The sequence below is a fragment of the Symphodus melops genome, assembly GCF_947650265.1.
Source record: "Symphodus melops genome assembly, chromosome: 20".
Classification (NCBI taxonomy): Eukaryota; Metazoa; Chordata; class Actinopteri; order Labriformes; family Labridae; genus Symphodus; species Symphodus melops.
The window spans coordinates 9,781,846-9,809,362 of record NC_136710.1 but is presented as its reverse complement, the minus strand read 5'-3'; the positions used below and the strand labels follow the sequence as shown (position 1 = coordinate 9,809,362).

At 39.4% G+C, this 27,517-nt stretch overlaps 3 protein-coding genes across 9 annotated transcripts; 2 read left to right on the top strand and 1 right to left on the bottom strand.

Moving 5' to 3' along the window:
- The first annotated feature begins 349 nt into the window (after nucleotides 1-349).
- Nucleotides 350-15,052, top strand: LOC306841483 (oxysterol-binding protein 1-like). Of its 2 annotated transcripts, XM_079371419.1 has the most exons (17): nucleotides 351-727; nucleotides 1,663-1,835; nucleotides 2,337-2,545; nucleotides 2,673-2,841; nucleotides 3,777-3,888; nucleotides 4,021-4,204; nucleotides 4,392-4,509; nucleotides 4,761-4,818; nucleotides 5,539-5,703; nucleotides 7,880-8,125; nucleotides 8,717-8,837; nucleotides 9,124-9,227; nucleotides 10,713-10,808; nucleotides 11,328-11,515; nucleotides 12,904-13,139; nucleotides 13,258-13,296; nucleotides 13,418-15,052. In XM_079371419.1, the coding sequence occupies exons 2-17, from the start codon at nucleotides 1,699-1,701 to the stop codon at nucleotides 13,558-13,560; spliced, it is 2,325 nt and encodes a 774-aa protein (XP_079227545.1). In that variant the 5' UTR covers nucleotides 351-727; nucleotides 1,663-1,698; the 3' UTR covers nucleotides 13,561-15,052. The 2 variants fall into 2 exon arrangements, with proteins under 2 accessions (XP_079227546.1, XP_079227545.1); XM_079371420.1 differs by lacking the exon at nucleotides 13,258-13,296 and having other exon boundaries at nucleotides 350-727.
- A 1,668-nt stretch (nucleotides 15,053-16,720) lies between these two features.
- LOC306841205 (N-acyl-aromatic-L-amino acid amidohydrolase (carboxylate-forming) B-like) lies at nucleotides 16,721-22,594 on the top strand. 6 transcript variants are annotated; one of them, XM_079370929.1, is made up of 7 exons: nucleotides 16,721-16,781; nucleotides 17,459-17,707; nucleotides 17,791-17,986; nucleotides 18,744-18,837; nucleotides 18,928-19,035; nucleotides 19,148-19,260; nucleotides 21,430-22,594. In XM_079370929.1, the coding sequence occupies exons 1-7, from the start codon at nucleotides 16,729-16,731 to the stop codon at nucleotides 21,673-21,675; spliced, it is 1,059 nt and encodes a 352-aa protein (XP_079227055.1). In that variant the 5' UTR covers nucleotides 16,721-16,728; the 3' UTR covers nucleotides 21,676-22,594. The 6 variants fall into 6 exon arrangements, with proteins under 6 accessions (XP_079227055.1, XP_079227057.1, XP_079227058.1 ...); XM_079370931.1 differs by lacking the exon at nucleotides 16,721-16,781 and adding an exon at nucleotides 16,784-16,912; XM_079370932.1 differs by lacking the exon at nucleotides 16,721-16,781 and adding an exon at nucleotides 16,790-16,933.
- Nucleotides 22,595-22,884: 290 nt separating this feature from the next.
- Nucleotides 22,885-26,738, bottom strand: LOC306841204 (claudin domain-containing protein 1-like). The gene is made up of 4 exons (XM_079370927.1): nucleotides 25,859-26,738; nucleotides 24,371-24,478; nucleotides 23,991-24,128; nucleotides 22,885-23,644 (listed from the first exon to the last, which is right to left on the bottom strand). Exons 1-4 carry the CDS (start codon nucleotides 26,148-26,150, stop codon nucleotides 23,424-23,426), a joined length of 759 nt encoding a protein of 252 aa, XP_079227053.1. The 5' UTR covers nucleotides 26,151-26,738; the 3' UTR covers nucleotides 22,885-23,423.
- Between the last annotated feature and the right edge of the window lie 779 nt (nucleotides 26,739-27,517).

The following is a 27,517-nucleotide window of genomic DNA, read 5'->3' as shown; positions in this document are numbered from 1 at the left end:
TAATAAACTCGTGTTGTCAAATTAGTAAAATACAAGCAATGAGTTTTTGCATGGTATCCTTCAAAATATAACAAATTATATGGACAACAATTATATGATGCAATGAAGGGACAACAATAACAGGCAATGTTATTATATTGACAATGTAATTAAATGAAGCAGATGCGGATTTATTTAACTTTGTTAGTGAGTAAATGACAAAAAATGAATAGAAAAGAATCTGTAGAGTTTGTAGAATTTTGAAATAATTATTATTTCATGTGATCATTATTGATTGGTATACCATTATTTTTTAAGGCAAAAAACCCCCTCAGTTTTCGCGTAGCCGATAGTCCGACTTAATGGAGGTGGTCACCAAGCTCGATGTTTGTTTCTACACGAGACCCAAATTCTGTCGCACCGGGTGTAACCAACGAGCTAACGTTAGGCTAGTTAGGTGTAGCTAGCTAGCTCTAGGTTGTTGTCAGCGTACGCAGCTCTACGATTGACTCTTACGAGCATTTTAGGGTTACTGAAGAAACTCTTTGGTGTCTGTTTTTTTAATGTATAGTTGCTCTGCTCGTGTCCCCCTCCGTCGTGGCTGTGGTTGTTTTCTTCGTTAGCTCTTCCGTGTTGGTCAGATAGCTCAGTTAGCCTCTTCAGCTAACTCGGCTCTCAGCAGCGTATGGGTGTCAAAGTTAGCAGAGACTCCTCCGCTGCTTGATCTTACATTTCTGGACACGTCAAGGTAAACATAGCAGGGCTAGCTCGCGAGGCTAACGAGTGATCAGCGGTGTGTGTGCTTTTTTAAAACGTTTATGTCAGTCTGGTGTTTTATTTTTACTTTCCTGCTCTTAGCTGTCATTTATTGTTGTTGTTGTTATTATTATTACTATTATTATTATTATTACTCTGACACTAACTCAAACTGGAGATAATCATCGTTACCGTCTGCTGTCAAGCTTTATTTTCGTTTGTTATCATCTGATTTCCTTTATTTTAGTAATAAGGTCACATTTCCACATAAAGGTCATCCGACTCCATTTAAATAAAATATAATCTGTATCAATCAGTAACATTTATTACAGGCAGAATTAGGAAAATTAATATATTATGATATAAGTTAGACCGTTTTTTGGACACATTTTATTCCGACCTGAGCAGTAGTTTTGTCTCTAAAATGTTTAGAAAGATTCTCTTTATCAATTCCACTGTTAACCTTTGACCTGTGACGTCACACTGAACGATCAATATCAACAACAGTCACAAATAACATAAGTGTTCAGGAATAAAAAAAATTCAAAGAACCCCAGTGATGCTGTTGAAAACATATATTTATTAATTTTGTTTTTAATTCATTAATTATGTTTTTCTTTTTTTACTGGATTAATAATTATGCATATTAAATGTTTTTTTTAAAGGACCAAAGTTTACACAATAAATTGTATCGGAATTTTTCCATCCAGCAATCTGAAATCTATTGTCAATGTGTTGGTTTTTTTTGTACGAGACTAAAATTACTACAGAAATGTTTACGTAAGACGTATATCTGTGCTATAATTTGTGAATAGATAAAGTTGCTAACGATATATGCGTGATCCCCTAAATGATTAGTGATTTTAGTCCTGTCTGCACATTACTGCTTTGTTTCCTAACGTTTCAGACTTCTATTTCCCTTTTAAGGTTCCCCGTATCCGTCTCCTGTTTTTGGAGGCTGTGATGTCGGAGCCTAAAACCCCCACACCCACTCCTGCTGGTGACACATACAAAGGATGGGTGTTCAAGTGGACAAATTACATCAAGGGTTATCAGCGGAGGTGGTTTGTCCTGAGCAATGGGCTGTTGTCATACTACAGGTACACTGAGACCTTTAATGAAGTATATACTCTTGATCATTCCCAGAAAATAATCTCTACATTTTGTTGATGGCAACATCTGTTGAGTTGCACTCAGAGCTGATAACTGAGTGATCAATTTATCAATTGATCTTTCCCATTTTAGTTTCAATGTTTCCTCATATTAAGGCCCTGGTGTGACATGATAATCACACAGATGACAAATGAGCAGAACAGAAAAACCCGATCTTGATAGGTCTGTTTATACGTAACACTGATATGCATCCTGGCCTGGGTGGTCAAATCATAGGACATCACCTCTGAATTAAGCTGTAGATGTTCACAGATTTGCTTCATTTAGAACTGTTACTGTTGTTGTGCTTGTATGTTATTTGCTGTTTACTCTGTACATCACAATGCACCTCATTAGCACTGTTTGTATTGTATGTTTGTATTGTTCTGATTTATTTCAGCAAGGCATTTTAATGCAGTTACATAGCATTTTCGCCTCTTCAATATTAGGACTCAGGCAGAGATGGGACACACTTGTCGAGGCACGATCAACCTGGCCACGGCGACGATCACCGTGGATGACGCCTGCAATTTTGTTATTTCCAACGGTGGGGCACAAACGTACCACCTGAAGGCCAGCTGTGAGGTGGAACGTCAGCGCTGGATCACTGCCCTGGAACTGGCCAAAGCCAAGGCAGCTCGCATGCAGGCTGAGTCAGGTACAAAATAAACAGACCGACGGTAGAGAGAAAAAAAAGTGTTGACAGTTTCGCTCTGGAACTATTTTTAATTTTGAACCGGTAGTCATTTAAAGTTTATCTTCTATGTTGCTCTGTTTATTCCTAGACGACTCAGGGGACGACTTTCCTCCGTCATCCGCGCCAGCGGCACCTGGACAAGGCAGCGCATCACAGAACTCAGAGGTCCAGTCTGCTCTGAGAACACTTGGAAGTAAAGTGGAGGATCTCAGCACGTGTAACGACCTGATCTCAAAGCACGGCTCTGCCCTCCAGAGGTCAGGCTTTACCCGTCTATTGCTCTCTGTTTGCTGCGCCCTTAACCCTTCAGGCTTAAAATGTTCTTATGTCATGTATTTTTACTTAGAAAGACCTTAGACCTTAGAAGACCTTAGCAAGTTCTTTTGTTGAGGTAGGTGTGGCATCATTTGTAAAAGAAGCATATAGATGAACATTTACCCCACGTGACCTGAATGTTAAACTAGCTTTATAATAGTGTTAGATAATAGTTTTGAGCTTCTCTACAGTAGGATTAAAACTGTGACCTCGAATGCTCTTACATTATTTCTTTTTTAATTACTCACAAAAACATTGCTTGTATAAAACTTACTTGATACTTACTACAGTCCAATCCACCTCTTATACAGCACATCACTAAAACACCAACCTTTATAAAAGGGCTACACTGTTACTAAAAATAAAAAACCCCTGAGAAATACAGGAGGGATCATGCAGGGACACGGTATGAGACAATCGTGCCAAATGTGAAAACGCCCTTAAAACACTTTAGAATATTTTGGACTTTCTCCATCTTGATTATTTAACATGCCGGATGCACCTTAAGATAGACATTTTGGCAGAGACTTGGAAACCCTACATGACCTACTCCGGGCTTAAACTCTCCACTATTTTCAAAAGGACCTTTTTTGTTTGTTTGTTTGTTTGTTTGTGTGTGTGTGTGTGTGTGTGTGTGTGTGTGTGTGTGTGTGTGTGTGTGTGTGTGTGTGTGTGTGTGTGTGTGTGTGTGTGTGTGTGTGTGTGTGTGTGTGTGTGTGTGTGTGCCAGTGTTTGCTTGTTTTATGTTTGTTCTGTTCTTAAAAAATGTATGAATATATATAGGGGAAAAAAACTTGAGAACACTGTTAAATACAAAAAAACATGTTTTGATTTGGGTCCAACTGTTAACCCACGTTCATTTCAATATCTATTCCAGGTCTTTATCAGAATTGGACAGTTTGCGTCTGACAGGAGAAGCTGGGGAAAAGATTCGTCAGGTGACGGAGAGGGCCACACTTTTCCGTATTACCTCTAACGCCATGATTAACGTAAGTTTGACCTCCTCTGATGTGTGATGTAGCATCAAAAGTTGATCTTAGTGGTCATAAAAGTTCATATGATTTGGCTCTCGGGGTTTGGGGGTTCTGCTTCACCCCGTCTGAAGTGTTGTTGCCCCTCAGGCGTGTCGTGACTTCCTCGCACTGGCTCAGGCTCACAGCAAGCGATGGCAGAAAGCGCTTCAAGCGGAAAGGGAGCAGCGGGTTCGACTGGAGGAGACTTTAGAGCAGCTGGCCAAGCAGCACAACAACCTGGAGCGAGCATTCAGAGGAGCTGCACAGGCGAACTCTACTGCAGACAATAAAAGTAGGACGTGACCTCAAAAGTAAAACCTTACCTAAGAGGAACTTAGTGGGAAATAGTTTTTTCTCAGTCAATCATCTTTGGCCTCTGAAAAATAACTATTACTGGTTTCCTTTCCAAACAGATTGTTATTTCATAACATGAGCAAAACACACTTGGTGGTTTCACAATGAAAGATTAAATTGTTAAGGTGCTGCGGGGCCAGGAAAAGGCGAAGCCAGCGATGAAGACGACGACAATGAGTTCTTTGATGCCATGGAGGAGGCGCCTGAGTTTATCACTGTACCTGCAGATCCACAGTTCCACAAGTCAGTGCACTCGAATTCTGCCCACAAGCACATGCGTAACAACTTACATGGCAGTCATACCAGGAAAAATATTTGAGTGACATGACACCTTTAGTGTTTGTTTTACTTTGTTTAACTTTGTTTTTGCTCGAGGTAGATTTGGTCGTTGACAGATTTGTCACTCCGTATTCCGTTTCTCTTTGTTTTCATGTTGTCTTTTTATTTTACCTCAAATGTTCTTGACAGGATCCTTTTATTTAAATCTCTTGCAGAAGGTCAAGCAGTAACATCAGCGGCTTCAACAGTGAAATGTGTCCTGATGATCAGTCGGTACGTGTCTGATGACCTTTAAAACCCTCGTCTGCTGTTTTATTTTTCACACTTTTCAAACAACACTGCTTTACACATGAATGGAATATAATAAAAAACAAAGAAAGATACAATTAATAAGAGCTGAAGGTAAAGGTTTAGAATGCATAGAAATGACAAAAGTGAAATTCAATAAAAATGTTTAATATGAGTTTGTAGCTGTTAGAAGGAAGAGCATGTAGTGTTAAAAAAGCAGGGAAAATATTGAGGTTGACCGCCCCTTTAAGAGCCATATCACCAGCGTTAAGAGAGTTCAATAAAAGCTTTAAATGTTTATACACAGGTCCATGCTGATTCACTCCTGTGGCAGCCAATAGGCAGGCCCCAAATGTCGTCAGAGTCCTGGATGGTTCAAATGTCACAAGCATGGGTGCTTAGCTACAAGAAGACGAAAACACAAGCTGAAAGCTTTTTAAAAAATCGAGTCATTAAATAACAGCTGGCCAGTGTGATGATTTAAGAACAGGAGTAATGTTGTATATTTCTTACCCTTCATCATCAGCTTGTTTTGCCCTTTGATTGGACCATTGCAGTAAACAAATCTGTGAGAATCCCCATTCAGATGTTGCCAACCATTGTTTGTTTTACTTTGTTTTTAGAGCGTTTTATTGTAAATCTGCAGCTTCTTCTAAGAGCTTTTTAGCTCCCTGTATTGACAGACTCTCCTGCCTTTGCTTTTAGCTCAATGAGGAACCCCTAGCAATGAACCAGGAATCCCCGTCTCAGGAGTTAGTACCATTAAAGAAGAGGCGGACACGCATTTCCGACAAACCCAATTACTCTCTCAACCTTTGGAGCATCATGAAGAACTGCATCGGCAAAGAGCTGTCCAAGATTCCCATGCCTGTGAGTATGTGTGCAGAGGTCACTTAAGGGCGGCCTAAGCCAGCATAATGAAAAAAGGCTTTTCACTGCCTCTTCTGTGAGTGCCCTGCAGCTCTTTTCATGTCTTTGTGTGGCTGCAAACAAAAGACATGTTTGCTAATCATAGAGTTAACTGGAGGGATTTTTGACCACAGTCTTCTGACACGAATGTCCTCCGGCGACATGAGTTCAATAAACACATCACATTGTTTTCATGTCTGCAGTACGAGTTTGACAGCATTCCTCAGGAGTCATCAGAGGTAAAAATATCTCTGTTGACATCAATGATAAGTACAAGGAGAGTATGTTTACTTGGTAAACCACAGAGATAAAACCACAGATACACACCTGTGATCTTTACGCAGTGTTTTATTTAGAACGGATACGGATAATCAGCACGCTAAATCTGCTCAAACACGCACACGGGGCTTCCGCAAATAGCGCCGAAAGATAAAACATGGCACTTCTACCAGACATGTTGTCTGCATTCACACAGCAGAAGTGATAAGATAGTCTATGTATAACAACAATTCATATTTATCTGACATTCTGGCCAGTGTTTGGGTTGGCTTCACTTTGTCAAAACCAAAAGCTGCACCTCACACAACAGAAAAAGCAAAGCAGCATACACAGATTCAGCTCCACACGGGACCTGAACATGTAAAGACCAAACCCCAGATAAAATACTCGCATAAATAAAAGACGAAGAGCATCATAAAAAGAAATTGTGATGTGCTGGATAAGCACTTTCTTTTACATCTTAAATATTCACATTCACATGACATAAGATGATGACATAAGCTGAATTTTAAATAAACACAACCATTTTACTCCCACTACAATAAACAAAGTACACATTAAATCTGATCATATCATATATCAGAGTGTAACGTGTGTGTGGGAGGATTATTGGCAATAACAAACATTTTAGTGCACAAAAGGCTAAACTGTTTGAGGTAGTTCAGATAGTCAGTGTCTATGGCATGGTTTGTCCACTAGGAGGTGCTGACAGGTTAATTTTCACACACTCATGTCCCGAGTCTAGTACTCTAAATAAACTTTTGAGTGATGTGTTGCTGTATGATGTGCCATTCTGGGTCTATTTAACCAAACATAAATCAAACTTTAAGCCATGAGAGGATTCGGACACGGAGTATAAAACGAGGTTTGGATGAAAGTGTGAAATGTGTTTAGTCCTCCTTTTTCTTGAAATAAATGCCTGTAAACACGGGACAGTTAGAGATCTAGATAAAAGTCAAGACAAGGATTTCTGTTGATCAACAGTAGGGCCCGACTGTTGTGGAATTTTTGGGGCTGATACTGATATTGATACTGGGGGAAAAAAGATCAGATACTGATATTGTGTTGTTCGTGATAATGTTAGTTGTAATCCATGAAGCACATTGTGATCACAGCCTGAAAGAGACAGCGAGAGTAAAAGTAATTCTTTTGGTGAATCTGGTCTCGCTGTTTGGCTTTGTTTTTTTTTATTCTCTTGCACTGTGTAGAAGTACGCATGTGTATGTGTGCTGGACCCCAGGAAGAACAGCCAATGCTGGTGTGCTTGTGCTAATGGGGATGTAAGTAAAGGCAGAGAGAAAGTCTCAATGAACCAATGATAGATGCAGAGTTTCTTACACAGGCTCGTAGTCATGTATCGAAAAGGCTTGAAAACCAAAGAACTGCATCCCATTTCAACAAAAGAATTGATTAATGACCTAGTCCTTAAAACACCTAAAGACAGTCTGCTGCTCAGCCTTTGGCTAAATAAGCACTTTTAAAAATTTTGGGTAAATGAGTACGTATTCTATCTGCATCTAAAATCAAACTTAAAAAACCTGTTGACAGATCCTCCTCTCCTGAATGTAGCTGCTGGTGTGAAAGTGTGTGTTTGGCCTGCTTTGTGGTATGTGTGTGACGTCTTGTTTGTTGGGTGCTGTTTTATAAGTGAACTTTCGTTTCCGTGACGTACCAAATGACGGCCAACGATTGCAAAGTTTTGCACATTAAACCAAATGGAAACATTGATGACTTTAACGAATTAATTAATAAAGTTTTCATCCATTGCCTTGGGCACTTTTTGCAGACTACATTATATGGCATCGAAATAAGAAACTGCTGACGTTAAATGACATTTGATTGATTCTGCTCCTGGTAGGTGAACTTCAACGAGCCCATATCCATGCTGCAGCGGCTGTCCGAGGATCTCGAGTACCACGAGCTGCTTGACAAGGCCAGCAAGTGCCAGAGTTCCCTCGAGCAGATGTGCTACGTGGCTGCCTTCTCTGTGTCCTCCTACTCCACCACCGTCCACCGCACCGGCAAACCCTTCAACCCCCTGCTGGGAGAGACGTACGAGCTGGACCGCCGGAGAGAGAGCGGCTACCGCTCCCTCTGCGAGCAGGTGAGGGGGAAGGAACTCATAAGAGACCGAAGGACTCTGTTAAGGGAGTGAAACGGGAAGAGATGCTTTTGACTCAGCAGTTAAGAAAAGTCTCCTTCATCATGTCCTGAAGACAAAGTCAGTGTAGTATAACTAGAAGTGGCACAGCTCATTATACATGGTAAAAAGGCAACATTGGGCTTTTTTTGTAAGTCAAAAAGGAGTTTTAATGTTGCAAAACAAGAACAACAGTAATGAGTCATTGGGGCAAAAAATATATCAAGTCCAAGTCACCAGGCAGGTGGTGACCGTACGGCTGTGTTTATAATGAGCTTTCTCGGAAGGTCAGATGAGTCACTAAGCGCTTTAAAGTAAATTTAGTGAGTAGTAATTATCATTAAAAAATGTTTAGATGAGTAATGTAATTGGATTTAAAATTCAAATTATGTGTGATTACCTGCTGCATAATTGTAGGGTATTGTTTTTATACCTGGCCGCCATTTTCCACTTAACACTGAATGTGGGCATCCAAAGAGGCTGAATGACCTCCAGTTATGTTACCATTTGATATGAAAAGACCTGCAACATGTCGTCTGTACCTCTCCCCTCCAGGTGAGCCATCACCCTCCTGCAGCAGCGCATCATGTGATCTCCGATCGGGGCTGGACTCTGAGGCAGGAAATCACGGTAGCCAGCAAGTTTCGGGGCAAATACCTCTCCATCATGCCCTTAGGTAAGAGGCCACATGATTTAGGACATAGACAGCATGCTTGGCGATCCACTGGTTTTGTGCATGAGGGTGTGTTACTATCATTAGATTTATGGCATGAGCGGGAACGCTTGGTGCATAGACCAATGATTATGGTGCTCTTTAACAAACCAGTGAGTACAGCTGGAAGAATGCAGCAGTCACGCCTATGACTTAACAAAACATCAAGGCCATGGGAAACCAGCTAGGCTTTGTTTGCTTCGTTGCCTATGAGTATCATCCATTGTTTGCACGTCTTGTTTATTTGCAGGCACAATTCACGCAATCTTCGAGAAAGGCAACAATCACTACACATGGAAGAAAGTCACCACCACAGTGCACAACATCATCGTCGGAAAACTGTGGATCGATCAGGTGGGACACAGTGATCCCATTCATGTGATCTGATTTTATTTTATTTTTTTCTCTGATCCCATGTCTTATTCAAAGACTGAAAAAGTAGGTTAAGAGACAGGACATGCACAAACACCAAGCATCTCTGCCAGATTCAAACCCAGACTTTGTAGTTGCATCGTTGACTGCAAATATTGTGACAGCCAGTCTGACTGAGTGATAGCACAGTTAAAGCTAGATAATTGGTACGACTAAAATGTGTCATCACAGTTTAATAGCACTCCTGCACAATGTTTTTATTGTCGACTAATAAAGTAAAATAAATCTTAAGCTTGCTTCATACGACAACCACAAAATATTACACTCAGTGACAGATTGATGTGACAAATGTGGTCATTCTTTGATGCCTAAAGGACATATTAGTGAGGAAACGTAAAACATGACGGGCGTGTGGTGTTAGTGACAGGAAACATGATATGAGACGACACAGGGACATAGACACGATGCAGCTATTCAAATTATCTCCAATGTCACTCAATATTTACTTACACCCGTGTAAAACATTTTATTCCGTGTTTTGCAATAGAAGTGTGATATTCTGTAACATCGGTGTGACTTTCTAAACTGTATAAACTTTCACCGCCCACCTAAAAGCTGCACTAAAGAATATAAAGAATAGTTACAGTGTTTAGTTGGGTGACGTTGAGATTGAGATCATTTTTCAGTTTTTATGGTCCTATCCGTGAAACCAGAAAATGTGTTCCTCGACCTTTGACTTCTTCTGGTTAAATGATTATGAAAAACTTGAATTGTGCTTTGGCAGAGGACTTTGTTAGGAGCGGACTCTATCTGCAAAGCCTGCTGGGAGAATTGACAACAAAAAAAAAACAATATAAAGGCACAGTATGTGAATATTGCCAGTAGGGAGCTCTCAATCATAAACAAAAAAAAAACTTGACTGTTGAGGCTGGCGGGGGCATCATGGGAGGAATTCTCTACTTCGAGTTGTTCTTCAAGGCGAACGGGTATAACAGACCTAAGGATAGGGACTAGTGACAAGCTAAATGATTTACCTTACTTTTTTTTTTTTGTCACTGACGCACAGCAACTTGCAGGAGCTATTTCTGCTTCCACGGCAACAACCAACATGTTGTCTGTCATGATGGCCAAGACTATGAGTGTTGGAAATATTAGAAGTAATTTAATCTCTCAGAAAACCAAAACATAATGAACATTGGTTTAGTAATTTTTGAATGATTTAGATATTTTATTGAAACCTTTTGACACGTTACACTTTTAAGGCTGAGCTGTGAAGGGAACATGCAACTTTAAAAAGTTATAAAATATAGAGCCGCTGCAGCTGAATTTCTGGTGTCTTATAAAGCAATGAGGGTTGGCCACTTTGTATTTTTTCATGCACACAATCACAAATCAAATCAATCGAATGCAGCTTTCGGCTCTATATTTTATTTGAACCTTTTCTCTCTTTGACTCTCTCTCGGTCAGTCAGGGGAGATAGACGTGGTGAACCACACTACGGGAGACCGCTGCCACTTGAAGTTTGCTCCTTATAGCTATTTCTCCAGAGACGTGGCCAGGAAGGTGAGAAACACACAATCACAAAGAATTCACTCCACTCCTTTTTGCTTGTTGTCTTTGAGACGTCTCGTTGAGCGTTTGTGTGTGTTACATTTCCTATTTCATTATTTGAGACCTGCCTTTTTATCTGGCTTTGAACTGATTTTTTTAATGTATCTTCTGTAACTTCATTTATTCATTTCTTCAATATTTTGAACCCATGTATTGTCTTAATCTAGTTTTCAGGAGTTCCTGATGGTGCTTCCTCAGTTAGTCAGCTCCTTTTTATGGAGTCTTTTATTTATAACATATATTTGACTGTGGGTTTTGCAGGGAGGTTGCTGATAGTCTTTTTCTTTGATTGATGAAATTGACTCCTATTCTTTGATATTAAATTGTGCTGGTTTCAACCAAACTTTGGTTCATTCAGTTGCCCTTTTTCCACCCTCCACCATATCACCAACCTCTGAAGCTGCCTGGATGGTGCTGCTTCATTTCTCTGCGACTCTTTTCTGATTCTTCCTCTGATTCTCCTTTTTTAAGGTGACTGGCGTGGTTATGGACAAGGATGGCAAAGCCCACTACGTGCTGTCGGGCACATGGGATGAGAAGATGGAGTTCTCTCGGGTGATGCAGAGCAGCCGCGGGGGAGAGAACGGCACCGAGGGCAAACAAAAGACTGTCTATCAAACCCTCAAAGCCAGAGAGGTGTGGAGGAGGAACCCTCTTCCGTAAGTTGTCAACGCGTGGCTGGGTGTGTGTGTAATTATGTCTGAGTCATACGTAACATCTAAAAATAATCAGAGCCTTCTGTTGTGTTCTTTGCAGAAGAATACAACAGTGTAGCTTGTTTGGCTCTTTGTTCTGTATGTTGTTGTTTTGTCTGCCTCTCCCTACCAGGAACAAGTTAAGGAAACTGGCAAAGGAGTCAAATATTTAAGAAGACATGCATACACAGAGTGTCCTACAGAATGACACTTTACCTGAGTCGTGAATTTGGGTGGGGGGGGGCATATTTAGGGATTTCAGCTACTAATGGCTCATCATTTGCTCAAGGTGTAATTTACAAATCATTATATTCAGGTTCAAACATGGCCAAAGCAGTTGATCTGCTCTGTGCAGTTTTTGGTTCTTTTTATAGGTTTATTTTTTTATTTTGATGCCAGACTTGGCTGGGGTGGGGAACAAAACCTACATTCTTGTGTGTACCCATCGATGTGGATTAAGTGTGGAGCCACTGACAGCCCCAAACGGATTTAACCCCTAAATTATATGAATAACTGCAACGTCAAAGCCATATTTACAGACTTATTAAACTGATATTTCAAGTTCATGCAGAGGTGGTTGTTTTTCTGATCACTGTCTGTTTTTGCGTAAGTCTCAGCAGACTGTATTTGCTCCACGCTGCTGTCTGTCAGTGCTGTGTTTGTGAACGGGACACTGTTTTTGCAACGAAGCTGATTTGCATAGAAAGTAACACTGCGTACGCTCTGATCTGTGTGACGCTCCAAAGACAGCAAAAATGTTGTAACTCATTTCTAAGCAGAAAGAATCACTAATTACAAGAGGGAAGTTCTGACATAAATGTTCAGGGCAGCAAATATCTCCTTTAATTAACATTTACAAATTCAGACATAGAGGTTAGTCTGCGTTTGAAGACCAAAGCCAGAGTCACACAATTAATGTTTCTTCTTTTTAAAACGTTTTTTTTCTCTCTCATTTTTTAAAATTAATTTTCAATTCAATGAAGCAGCTTGTACGAGTGTTTCCACAAGAGAAACGCTCCATATAGAACTGATGAATGCTGATGTGCTGCCTATAGAGGGTAGAGAAGCTTCACTTATTAGGAGTTATTCACCTCTGCATACCAGTCATACTGTACCTCAGTCATGAATAAAGCTCTTTTGAGGAAGTGTTTCAATGATGCTTTGTCAGTACGAGTGTGCATTTCCTGTTAAATGTACCTTGCGCAAGTCACTTTTAATTATACAGATTTATTTGGAATTTCCTTCTGAGAAGAAAGATTATCTAATCTAAATGGCCAACAGGGTACACCGTGTACAGCCTACTCACATACTGTAGATAAGCTAACATCTTTTCTTGTATTTGCTTCCAACAGAGAGGGAGCAGAGACCATGTATTACTTCACTGCCCTAGCGCTGACCCTGAACGAGCTTGAAGACGGTGTGGCACCCACTGATAGCCGGCGCCGGCCCGACCAACGCCTAATGGAGGAAGGCCGCTGGGACGAGGCCAATTCGGAGAAGCAGCGGATCGAGGAGAAGCAGCGCAGTGTCCGGAGGGAGAGAGAGAGGGAAGCCGCCAGCCAACGCACCTCCAGCCAATCAGAAGAAGGTGAGGGTCAACCACGTGCTAATGTTTTTTCCTCTTTTGCTTGTATGGGGAAAACCTTTAATTAAGGGGTAAAAAAAAAAAAAAAAAATCTTTGTGATCCGTTTCTCTCTTTCAAAAGCTGTCGAGGAGGACTCTGTTACTGATCCCTCCTTAAAATGCAAGTACTCCTTTTTGCTCTTTAGCTGTTTCCTCCTTTTACTTTGAATCATGCTCTACCTGTTTTATCCAGATTGTCTTCTTTTATTTCCTTTCTTAACACATTTTTTTCTCTATTTTAGGCGCACCTCATGAAAACTACCAGGCACTTTGGTTTGAGCGCTGTGAGGACCGCATCACTGGTGAACCAGTCCATATCTATAAGGGAGGCTACTGGGAAGCCAAGGACCGTGGCAGCTGGGAAGGCTGTCCTGATATATTTTGACCTTAGCATCAACTGCAAGGTTCCCTGAAGAGACTGATCCATCAAAGCCGCCCAGTGGACAACTTCCACCTAAGGCCGGCTTGTCATCCACCACACACGCTCCCTCCAGTGGCTCTCTGTTCTAAGAGATCTCCAGGACGGTCTCTGCTGTCTGCTACAGGAGGTGGGGCCTCCTTAATCCTGTTCTGGTTCTTGTCTCCTTAATGCTGTCACATATCTGAGATGAATTGTTAAAATTTTGCTGCTCTGACTCAGGTCAGGCAACGAGGTGAAATGGGAAGTGCTTCCAAAATCTACAGTAGCCGCTCCTTGAAGGTTCTCTCAGAGCAAGAGCAAAAGAGCTTTTTAAGCTGATAACACCATGTGAGATAATGTAGTGTTCTTATTTTCATCCACAGCTTTGTGTGCTTTGGTTAAAAATGGGGTAAGATCGTGGTAATATATACATTTATATAAAAATGTTTAGAATAATTTCATTGAATTGTCGACTGGTGGCCTTCAAGACCTTAGCGAGGATTTCTTTCTTTTTTTCTCTCTCTGATTTAGTGTCTTAATGTAATGAAGTGAAGGTTCTACTGTGCTCGTGTGTATGATGCATATCTGCTCTTCCATCACTTTACTACTCTGCCTTTGTGCAGTATACTGTGTTAAAAAAAAAGAAGAAACAAACGATTGTGGAAAATAATGGTTTAACTTACATGCTGTTATTTTTTTTTGTCGTTACAAGTTTTTATCCCTTCCACACCCATTCTATAAGCCTTAAAAATGAGCAAGCTGCTCATGCTTGTATTAAGATCACACCTGATCTTGGCGAGTGTATTTGACGCCAAAATAAATTACTGGTTTTGTTATACAAAAAGTGAAACTTTGAGGAAATAGTTTCACAATGACAATAGAGGTGCAAAATGCCCCCTCAAAAAAAAGATGCTTGGGCTGAGAAAAATCCTGAATTATGGCACATTTATCAGTTCCCGAAATAATCCCTTTTCACAGGATTCGGAAAATGTTGGATCTCTTCACAGAGGAGGTGATAACAGAGTATCGTGGCCGTAAAATGGTTTTCAATTTGAGGATAACACTTTTATATGAGCAAAGAAACAAGTGTTAATACATATGCAAGTACATTTTGACACCAAATACATGGGATATAATGTGTGTGTGTGTGTGTGTGCGTGTGTGTGTGCGCTTGTTTGTTATATTCATAATTTTGTTTGTAAGTGTACTTAAAAATGAAGAATAAAGAAACAAAGAAGCATCGCAAATAACTATGATTTTATAAATGTATAGAAATTCATATTATAGTATTGATGACTGTAAGGTAGGATTTTTTTCTTTTTTTGGTTCCTCTCACACTAATGGAAGAGGACTTTATTCATTTTGAGAAAAAAGGGAGTTTCCAAACTTAATGAGATGGGAGACATGACATTGTTCAGTATTTTGTATTAACAAAGAAAAATAATCTGTAATAAACAAATGCTGTGATGTCAAACAAAAAAAAGTGTTCAATATTGTTCTTGTTTATTTTCCTTGTTCCAACATAATCATTAGTTAATATTGAGGGAATACAAGAAAATCGACTCTTTGAAGCTTTGACTGAACGGGAGGGCTGACACTTCGATCGGGACAAAACGATATGTCGATAAAATTTGTCAAAAACATACCGCCGTTGATTAATGTAATTGATTTTGCCATTCCTAAACATCGTGCAATAGTTATAAAATACAAGCTTTTCAGGAAATCCCATTGTTGCATAGCCAACTTCTTTGTGAAATTGGACTTGGACTTGAAGCATTAGGGGCAAAACTATGTCAATATAATAAATATCAGCTAACATCAACACTTCAGTACTCTACAGACATGTTACCCACGAAATGAAATGTATTTCAGGTTATTTACTGACACAGCATAGTCGGGTAAAAAGTGGAAATTTCTACTATCCTTTGAGCCTTAGCTGTACAGTGTGTTTACTATAGATTAGCAAACATTAGCAGTCTTTATATTTTGCTACAGTGGCTGTCATGTAGCCTGACAGGGGGGCGAGCATAGCAGCAAGGGTGCTAAAATGTCCTGCTAAAATATGTTATTTATACACTACTCACAATAAGTTAGGGATATTGTTATTTACATGAGTGCTGTTCCTCGTACTGCTCGTGAATAGGCCTACAGCTGTGTGGCAGAAGCACAGTGGTGTGTGAGTGCAGAGGTCCTTATGTACTGGTCATCATTGCGGTCCATTACTCATGGGGGCTCCACTCCTGGGTCTGTCACCAACACTTTCAGTTGTTCTGTGCCCTGCTGCAAGTCTGCTTATAACACTATGAGACACACCAAGTTCACAACATCTGACTGCCTGCTACCGACCTGAAGGTGCGATATGACCAGGTGGCGCTGCTCGTCCGTTAAGTGACATTGTGTGTTCATGGCTGTTTGAATGATGAACTGGGAATGACTTACTGACAATACCTGCTTTTTATACCTACAGAATGTTGAAAGTGATGCCACATTGAAAGAGTTGTCTTTTTGTATTTTTTGCTATCAGCCCCAATATGTAAGACGCACTGTACATAGTGAGACCATTATGTGGAAAACACAAATTGAGGTGTCTATCACCTTAATACAATTGCCTCCCTATCCCAAAAATCACTGAAGTGAAACAAACACCTTATGTATGAGACCCACTGAGGACCTCACAATATCCCTAACTTATTGTGAGTAGTGTAGTTCCTTAGATTATTCCAGGCAGCTTTAACCAACATTTTTTGGATATAAAGGTAATTAGACATTAATCCTTACTGATAAACACCATAAATATATCAAAAATCATAAATGAATCTACTTTAAAAAAATAAACAATGCATTTCAGAGGGAGGATAATGTTATCACCATTCTAAAAAAATAACTATCTTTTTAACAGTTTATGATTAAATCTATGTACTCTCTCAACCAAAGCTGGTTATAAACATTCTTTCTTTCACTGTACACGCCACAGGCGCCTCTCTTGCTGTGTCATGCCAGCAGATTTATTTTCAGCCAAATTTCTGAAAGGCAGACTGGAACCATCCTATACATGGGGCTGAGAGAGAGAAACAGGGAGTTGTGGACCTCACAGCTGTTGGGATGGAGGGAAGCCACAAATACATCACGTCACACTCAGGACACACCCTGCCTATGATACAGAGTGGTACAGTGCAGTGCAGTGGACAAGAGGTGGTAGAGAGACGGTGAGAGTTTGCAAAAACAGGCGGCTATAGCCTGCACAGAGGCTGGGATGGGAATGCTGAATCAGTAAAACTGCATGAAAGCCTGGGAGAGGGTGGAAGAGGGTAAACGTTAGGGGAGAGGAAAGAGAAAGGTAACCGCAAGCGTAGACTGGGTAAGATGCCCAGTATGTTGCTGCTTCATTCATTTCCTCTCGTATTTTTGAATGTCTAGCTAAAATTTTAGCCAGTTTTCCTCTTCGATTAGATGACTTTTCATTTCAGAGCTGCTTTAGAGAATAGTAATTGCATTAAGTTTAAACCCGGAACTGCCCCTGTACAGTTTTTCAGCACAACAGAAAGGTGAGGTAAGGTTACAAAAATCAATATCTCTGCTCTGTGTTTCACTGTTATCTGCAATGTACCCACTAAAATCAACATTGGAGTAACTGATACATAACACTGAGTCAAAAAGACAGGAGAAAACATGTTTCTTTTGCTATCATTTGAAAGTACTTTATACTGATCAAACAGGAATGTGATTAGAAGAGAAAATGAAACCAAACCGGTGCCTGCTCTGCTCAAAATTGAACCCAAAAGGGAGTATGATGGGAGGATTTTAAAAAACAACACATATTTTGTCTCATATATATGGCTTAAAATCTCTCAACTTTTTCCACTGTATCCCTGCCTACTTTCAGTCAGATGGAGGTTGTATGTTTGCCAAGGTTGCCCCGGATGGCGGTGTGTGGCGGTACCCATGGTAATGAGCTGTCTGGGGTATACTTAGTTAGAGAGCTGCTTAAAGTGAAGAAACAGGACTTGAGGGAGGAGGAAGAGGAGAAACCACTGTCAGTGCTGTTGGTTCTGGGGAACCCAAAGGCTGTGCAGCACTGCCGCAGATATGTTGACACAGATTTGAACCGCTGTTTCACCCATGCCATCCTTAAGTAAGGAAGAAATCAGAGAAACATATGTTAACAATTATGTTGTGTGTGATGATTGGAAAGCTGATTTTATCGCTGTCTCTCAGTTGTCCCTTGTCAGAGAAGCCACCCTACGAAATGATCAGATCAAGAGATCTGAATTCCTTGCTGGGTCCCAAAGGAAGTCGTGAATCAGTGGATCTTGTTTGCGACCTCCATAACACCACTGCCAACATGGGACTGTGCTTCATCGCGTATTCTGACTGTGACTGGATCTGCCTGCACATATTCAGATACCTGCAGGTAAGTACTTACATTCAAGAGAAAAATTAGTAAACCTCACATGTTCAAGAAACTTTCAAGAAACAAAGATGTGTTATTAATATTATAATCAGGTGTGATTAGTGGGTGGGATTCCAGGAAATGGCTCCTACCTGGTTCCAGTCAAACTTGGAAAAATATAGGTATTTCTACTAGTCTGTGGAACACTTTACCCTTGAGCACCACTTTCAGCTGTATGGTTCCTCAAGGCTCTGTTTGTGGGCCTTCACTCTTTACCCTATGTATAATCCCACTGGGTAATTTCATTAGGAAGTATGGAATCCCCTTCTATTGCTTGCCAGGTGTTAGCAGCTATATCACCCATAAGATTAAACGGCCTGCAGTCTTTAAAGTCTCTCTTAGACTGTTTCAAGAATATTAAAGGCCAGATGTCCCTAAACTTCTTCCTAGAAATTAAAATGGAAAGACAGGTGGTTCTTTTTGCCCCGTTGGAGTCCACCAGCTTGAATCACAATTAACCTCTATGAAACATTATGCACAACCTTGATTTTTAAATCACCACCACTTCAAAAGTACACAGAAATTCTTCTAAAAGTAATTTTTTTTTATTAATTACCATGAATTAATCTTGATTTGAGTGTCAAACTTGGTTTTGGTTGCCTATGTCATCAAAGCACTTTAAATAGCTCTATTTGTTTGAAATATACTATATATTTGATTATTAATTTGACTCGACTCATGCTTAAAATCTAAAGTCAAGCCTGATGTTTCACTTCAGATGCAGCTGCCTGACATACCAATGAGGTACATCCATTTTGACGTCTCTAATAAAGAATCATATTCTCTCGATTCAGTAGGAAAACACGGCTTTGGTAAGTTTATAGCAGAACCAACTTATCAAAAGCCTTTGAATGCATGCTAATCTGCAATATTTGACATCTGAAATTCCTTTTTTTGTACAGCCATGGAGATTGGCCCTCAACCCCATGGGGTGGTGAGGTCAAACATCTATACAGCGATGAAATTAGGTGTGCAGCACATGATGGATTGGGTCCATTTCTTCAACTCAGGTGCAAATGAGTACAAATTCTGAAAGACTATTTTTGCCTTCATACATTGTTACAAATGTTGAAGCCCTTTTTAATTAAAGCCCATGTTTGCTTGTTCTCCTTCTTTTACAAGGTACTATTTTTGAAGGAGGACTTGTGGAGGTGTTCACTATGGTTAAAAACATTGACTACCCAAGAGACAGTGAAACACGCAACATCACTGCAGCCATTCATCCTCAACTCCAGGTACACTGTATAAATAGATAAAAAGTGTGGCCTGAAGCTGTCATGAAAGAAGTTTATCTTTGTTGGATTAAATAAAGACCAATTATTTCTATAAACAACAAAAGTATAAACAAGGAACAAAAAAGCCCTTAACAAAAGAGCCATTCAATGACCATGACAATGAATAACAGGCCTACATAAATAACATAATTAGGCTTTTTGTCCTAATAGAAAAAGTATTGCTTTTGTTTACATGTATTTCACACTGTGCCAAGGTGAATCATATTTAATGTCTTTTCAGTAACCTGCCCTGCTGATTATAAAAGATTTACATTTGTTGTCCAGTTAGTTGTTGTAAGCATGTGCATGTGGTGTCATTTTCTTTGTATTATTACACCATGTGCAGTTGAAATGTTTGAAATGCAGGGTGGGGCCCTTTCTCTTTAGGATGGTTCATAACAAGCATGTGATAGTCAATGACATTCACAAAGTGATTTAAATACCAAAACTCTAAAATACATTTGTCAGGTTTAATCAATTAAACATCTGTAGTCAATACAAAGTGACTCAGCTGACCCTTTGCAAAAATGTGAAACTTGTCCACAAGCACGCTCGCAACACAACAAATATGTAAAGTGTATGATATTTCCTAAAACTAAATGAATATTCAATTAGTTTTAAACTTCTGTGTGTGAAAATTTGTAGAAATTCCAGGGGTCACCTGAACAACGTTTAAAAAAAATGAGAGCCTTAAAATAATGAATGTTTTGTTTTTTAATCCAGTAAGAACGTGTGCTTTTAGGTTACTATGGTATATGTACTAAAATGTACATCTGCCTGTTTAAAGATGGAATAAAATACAGCACAAAACTGTGAATGAAAAATGAAAACATTGTTATTGTTAGAGTAGTGATCCCATTGCAGCTTGGAAACGTGACTAAAGAGTAGAACCGGTCGGATGGAAATGATGGTGCTTGATGATAGTGCCTTATAATGAAAATGTGTTGTGTGTCTTCCGTCACTTCCTTAAGTAGCAATCTTTCTGGCTTTGTGAATTTAAAAAAAAACAAAAAACATTTCTGCTGTCACACAAATATTCAGTGTGATCTGTGGTGACAAGAATGAGGGTTTGAGATGTTTATCACCAATCCTGAGACTCACAAAGGTATGTAAGTATTTAATTGCTGCAATCCTGCCCTCTTTATTATATTTTTTTATATTAGTACATTTGTGAGTGATACACAGGTTTAGCATTACATTTAATCAAAATCAGAAATACTTTATTAATCCCAGAGGGAAAATTGTTATAAGTTTAGTTGCTTTAAACACAATGCAGAAGTAGAAATATAGTTATATACAATTCAAATATTAATAAAATAGAATAAGAACGCAAGTAAGACATCATGCAATTAGTAAATAAATATTTACATAAATAAGAGTAAAAGTAAGAATACAGCTTAGTACCAAGCACATCTTAAAATAAGTTTGTGCTACGAGAGTGAGGACAATATGGAATATTTACACAAATGTTCAAGATTTGTTTCAATGGCACATCAAACACACAATTCTGGAAAGTAATTTTTAGATATTTTCATATTTTTGCAAGTTAACCCCTTCCTGTCCAACCCTGTCACTACATGAGGAAGATAGATGGCCCTTCCCACTCAAGGTAGCTGGAGGAATGTTAGAGGAACAGTGGTGTAGTTTCACCAAAAGACTACAGTTTTAAGATAAAAATAAAATGCATTTCCTAACGGAAGAGTAGACTTTGTTTGGTCATAAATACTAAGAAGAAATAAGAAGCAAACCAAGTTCTCCAGTCAAGGTGAATAATTTAACCACTACCAGAATCTTTCAAGCTCAACAGGTCCAGAAAAAGAAACAAGCAAGCATTTATATGTACCCCATGAGTTATCCTCATTGCTAGCATGGCTATCATAACAAACGCATAGCAATATAGAACATATTAGTAGTAGTAATAGTTTAGATTAGGATTGATAACAATATAGCCATGTTTGAGATTTATATAATGTATAAATATAGGCTTCATTGTGAATGTTTTAATTTTTAAAATCCAACTAATGCATAGCTGCTGTAAAACTTAATCCATACAGATTTAAATTCTAATTTTACAGCTGTCTGCTATCACTACTTAGCAACCATTTCATAATTGTCTTTACTTTCCCACAGGATAGAGACTTCTGCCTGCTTCACCCAGAGGACCCACTTTTCCAGACATTCTCAGGTGAAACACTGAGTTATAAAGGAAAAGAACCTCTTTATCCTTTCTTTATCAATGAATGTGCTTATTACGAGAAGGGCATCGCTCTCTCACTTGCAAGAAAAAGGAACGTGATCATTCCTGCAATCCGGGTGCAGACAGAGGAGGAGCAACAGGCTGACGAGCAGAGTTTTGCATCAGAGGAAGAAGATTAAGGAAGGACTGAGACTGACGTGACCATGACTTCCATTTCACAAAAAGCTTTTATTGAAATGACAGCTGATGATGGACGAATGATGACAACAAATGATGGACAAGTACACTCACATACTGTACATTCACACAAATAAAACTTGGGTGGAAATTTTTTGTGGTGTCCGGTCCACAGAATGACCAACACACACGCTGTTAACTTACAAAATGACATTCATTTAGTGTTTAAAGGATTTAGGGATAGAACAATTTCTTGAATTAAAATACTGAATGTAAAATACATTTGATTCATCATAATACTCATATGACCAAACACAGTGTATCATTTCAGACATTCTTTAGTTTTTGAAACAGTGAAAGGTAGTGCTTAATATATTTCTGCAAACATATAGCATGGCTTTTAGGCTTATATTGATTCTTTTCTAAATGTTTTTATTTTATTTCATACACATTGTCTAAAAAATAGATATTCACTACTGACCACTCCAGCAATTTTCAGGATACTCTATGTTCAACAATAATTTAAGTGCAAAAGAATACTGAAGTTTCACACCATATGGCCTTTAAATTACAATCATAATGCCTTAAAGGGAAATACGCATTCCCTTAAATCCGGGAGAATTGAAATGACACTAAATTAAAAATACACATAGGAATTTATTACATAAATAACACAACTGAAATAACAAAGCGAAAGAAAACCAATGTAAGTAAGGATAACAAAATGAGGAAAATGCACTACTGTTTTGACAAAATGTCCACTTTTAGCGGGCGGGGGGTTTTAACTGCAAAAGTCTAAAAAAAATAATCAAAATGTTAAAAATTTCTGAAAATAACAAAGAAAGCAATACCAAGGCTGAAAAATATGATAATCATATTCTGACCTGAATACGAATAAATAAATAAATAACAATTAAAAAAGGGTGTACAATATGTGACTCATCAATAAGAACAGTATTTACAGTAATAATCAATGCCTCTTTCTCTGTACTTCTTACAAAAGCCTTCTTTCCCTGACTTTGTTTTAAAGCAGTTGAAGTCAAAGACCAATTACACAACAGCACTCAGACACAATACATTATACCTAGTCTTCCTGCAGTTTCATGAAAAGAAGCTCAGGGTGTGTCCAGTACATCTCACTCGTACAGCAACATGTTTCAGATAATTGAACAAGGGGAAATGTCACCACACCTGACAGTAAATGTCACATGTCTATAATTACTTCACATGACACAGGAGTACTGCGTGTAAACAACAGCTGAGGTACAATTGGTCACTGAACCAAGATTTAACAATTCCATGGGAATTGTTAGATCGCTATATCATTCGACCCTCTCAGGTGTCTTGCCCTGTAGTACTTTTGAAGCATTTAATGTATTTCTGATTGTTAGCAACAAACTTAAACCCCCCCCCCAAAAAACCTGATTTAATTTCAGGATGGATTTTATGTTTATTACGGAACTCAGAGAAGCTTATTCTTTTCAGCTTGGTGTTAAGTTCTGACCAAAACAATGTCAAAAATCTTTGTCAACCTTTTTATACAAATTCCAATAACCCCTAACCCTTACTTAATCGTTTAATGCAGTAAATAGGGTCATAACCACAGAGTGCCTGCACTTTAATCTATCAGAGGGCAACACTCACAGAACCCAAATCCCATTCCTCTGAGACCATTTAAAAAAAAAAGCATCTTTTTGTCTGAGTGGCATATGAATTTCAGCAGGGCAGAGATTCACTGTTGAATAGCAGTCTACGCCACCCTGTAGGCGGTCATGCGGTAGTAGTTCTGACTATGGCTGCGGGCCGCCCACACAAGCAGTGCAGCAGCCATCATGTGGAGCGGAGAGGAGATGAGGGCCAAGTAGAGGGACCACCCCAAGGAGCCATCCACCTTATCAGGCAGCATTGACACCCTGTGAAGCAGGTCCATCCCAGCAAGGTAACAGCACACTGTGGCTAAAGTGCAGAGACCTGCAGGGCACAAAATCAGGGGACTCCTTTAGATTATTGTTTTATAACTATAAAATTGTTATATCCTTCATCTCTGCTCACCATTGGAATGTTAACATGGTCACTGTGAGCATGAAAGTTTTCAGACACTTCATCATGAAGTTCAAACTAGGCTCTCAGCACTGCTAACATGATTGCAGAGTGGAGTGAGTGAATTTCCTATTTGCTATGGCACAAATTGACCATGAGGAACAACAATAAATTCATTCTAATTTTGACATGTAACATACTGCATGTGAACTGCACTGTCAACAGTGCAACTGGCCACTTTATAGTATGTGGCCTTTGGATGCTGAACAGATCTTACCAGCGAGCAGGTGAAGTATCCCTATGCTGAGGGTGGGGGTGAGGCTTCGGCAGAGGCAAGCACAGAACCCAGTCAGGCCAGCCAGCGCCACCAAACCCAGGGACACCAGTGGCAGCAGAAACTGGAACCTCCACAAGTCTTTACGTACATGCAGACAAAGACAGTAAAGAGTCAATCTGCATCAAAGTAACAGATAATTTCATCTTAATCCTTCTTTTCGACATGACAGAAGAAAATGCACTTATTCGGAACAATGCATTATTAAATATCACATATTGACCATACATATTGTACTAGAAGGACAAAAGGTGTAATCTGTCACAGAGTTTTACATAAAGCTTTATTATTAGAATAAGTGTAAACCTGCTGAGGAGACTTACATGTGCGCAGCATGTCTTCTCCACTGTTGTGGTTTCCGGGTTCTTTATACTTGGGAGTAAACTGCTGAGTCAGGCTAAAGCTTCGACACTCCAACACCATCTTTTTATCTGAAAGACGTTATTAACACAAATACTCAATGTCTGAGCATTGTAGCTACTTTAAATCACTTTTGATGAAAACAGTCAGTTCTTCTCAAACTTATTCTGTCTAGCCCCTCCTTGAATGGGGAAGTATCACCATGACCCCCATGACCCCCCCCCCCTCCCCAAACAAAACAAATGTGTGACTGACAGAGCCCAATTTAACTTTATTAAACATTTCCATTTCATTTCACTATAAGGTGTGTGTGCAATCACCCAGAGGAACAACAAATATTTCCACTTTCTCTCAACACCCATATCAACTTCAACTGTCACATCAACTTTAACTACTCATGTTATAATAGTTAAAATATGTCAAATGAGATAACTTAATCATTTGATGTTGTGATCTTTGGGATCACAAGATCACATTGAAATTAAAAGAAGGCTACGAGCCGCAGCCCAAATAGCTGATTTTAACAAAAATCCAGCCTCTGATTAGGCAAATAGCAAACCATATGTTGTTATTTTGAAGTGGAACCTTGAGAGGCCAATCAGATACCAAGTGGGGCCCAGACAACCCTGACTGTGCCTTCGACTGATTTGTTGATGGGTAGAAAGGGCAATAACTGATTAAAGAAGTTGTTTTAATCAAGAACTGGTACTTTTCGACAATATGTACTATTAAAATAACAATTGTTATGTTTTCAAACAATGTATTAAAAGACTATTACAGTATTTTCTTTTTTTTGACAACCTAAACAGGACTTAACACAATTACAGTAGTAATTCAAACAACTTTAATAATCCCTTTTACGGTGTTAGTAATAGCCTTACACTTATGCTGCAATAAGAAATATTTACAGGTCCTGTGAGGAACTTGTGATTTGTGTCAAATTTGGAGCCCACTGAGGACAAAGTGCATGTTTTTTTTTTAATACTTAAAACAAACAAATCGTATCCTGCTGACTTGAACAATGCCTGAAATAAATCAATTCATCTCACACTTTCCCCTACCAGTTCCAGGCATGAATGAAAACACAGAAACAACTGTTCTCGTGGTCATGAAGAATCTTCAGTATAAATTTAACTTTGATTCATAACCACAGCTCAAATCTCCTCACAGGAGCTTAAAAAAACATTTGACGGAGAATATGATGCAGTTGGTGCTGCTTCATGTATGATAAATCCAATAAAGCAGGATTTATCTGTAGAAGGCTGCACAAGAGCTAATAGCACCATCCTGCTTTACAGCTCCTGTCTGGGGAATGAATGAGCCACAATTGATGGCATCTACCTGAGACAGGGCGGGGCGCATTCTTAAAAGGCTTCTCACAGCTTGGGTAAATCATCTGTTTGTTGACACGACAGAGCTGTGTAATTGGACAAGTTAGGACAGCTGTTTACCTGTTTCTTTGTACCAGTTAGAGTTGGCAGGGACGAGCACACACCGCCACCACAGGCCCACGGTCCCATTGAGGCGGAAAAGTGTGTCGCTGTAGGTTTTCTCATCAAACTCCCCGTCTATGAACTCCTCATAAAGGGAACGCAGCTCAGACACATTCGCCTCTCCTCGGACGGTGGGGCTGCTGTACTGGTACCAGTGCTGCGTACCGATGGCCACCGACAGATACACAGTGGCCAGTATGCTCAGCACGCAGGCGATGACCAGAGCTGTAGCGTAGCGGTTGTCAACCATTGTTCACTGATCGAGATGCACGTCAAAAGGGATTAAGTTGCAGGCGGTTGAGTCGTCGCTCATCAATGTTGACAGTCTGCGATGGCAAAAAACCCCGGTCCGAGTCACGCCAACATCGTCAAGTCTGCAGAATACAGGCAGTGTACTGTACAATGGAGAAAGGCAAAATCCCGTGTTTAATGTTTAGTACTCATCCCCAAAGCTGTCCCAACAGTCAGCGTCAGCAGCCCTCCTTTAGGCCGGGTTGGATGCGCCATCTGTTCCCTTGTCCCATTTCCACAGATGGTGGGTGGCCAGACGCTGCAGCGATATCACAAACAAGCCCGTCAATTCCCCACGAAGACAGTAAAACAGGCTGGTGTTATAGGAAACAAGATGGTCCAACAAGCATCAGACTGCGAGTGCAAATTTGTTCTGTTGTCTTGGAAGACAGGCTATTTTGGGTTGCACTCAGGATGAACGAATTGTAAAGACACAAATCCATGTGTGTTCCGTTTCCGGTTCGGCCGATAATCGTTGCTTCAGTCGGCCTACTCTGTCTGCATGTTTTTCCATTGATGAGACCGAGAGAGCAGTGAAGCACAAGGGAGCAACATGCAACGCTGGGGAAATCAATCTAGTGTTCAAGAATATGAGGAAAAAAGTAGACTGGTCAACCTCAATGTAGCCCATTATTATGATTATTATGATTATGATTATGATTATGATTATTATTATTATTATTATTATTATTATTATTATCATCTCAAAAAGCTTAGTGTCACTATGGAATTGCATCTGATCATTTTCAGATAACAATATTCAATATTAGTGGCTGATGAGCATACTAAGTAGCATACTGGCTGCTTATTAGTCAACAGTATCTTATTCAAATGGCCCTACTTGCATTTAGCTCGAGAGTTGTATATATATATATATATATATATATATATATATATATATATATATATATATATATATATATATATATACAGTATATATAGTATATACTGTATGCGTATCTGTTTACTTCTTTAGTCGAAGCACTGTCCACTGATACCTCTGTTTACATATCGTTCTTTTACTTCTGTTCACATGCACACTTGTCGGCTTACATCTGTTTACATATAAGTCTGTTTAGATCATCGATCGCTGTCCTTTGTATCAAACTTTGTAATTTTGTATTTTAACTTTGTACTAACATCTTGACACTTATTCTTTTTTGACATATTCGTTTTGGCACTTTATTCTTTGATAAAACTTAATCTTTTGTTGACTCTGTATCTTTGGTTAAATTTTTTAGTATAGCCTCACTGTCATTCATTTACTGCTCTGTGTGGACTTGAATGGCCCCCAGGGGACAAATGAGGTTTTTTTTAATTAAACTG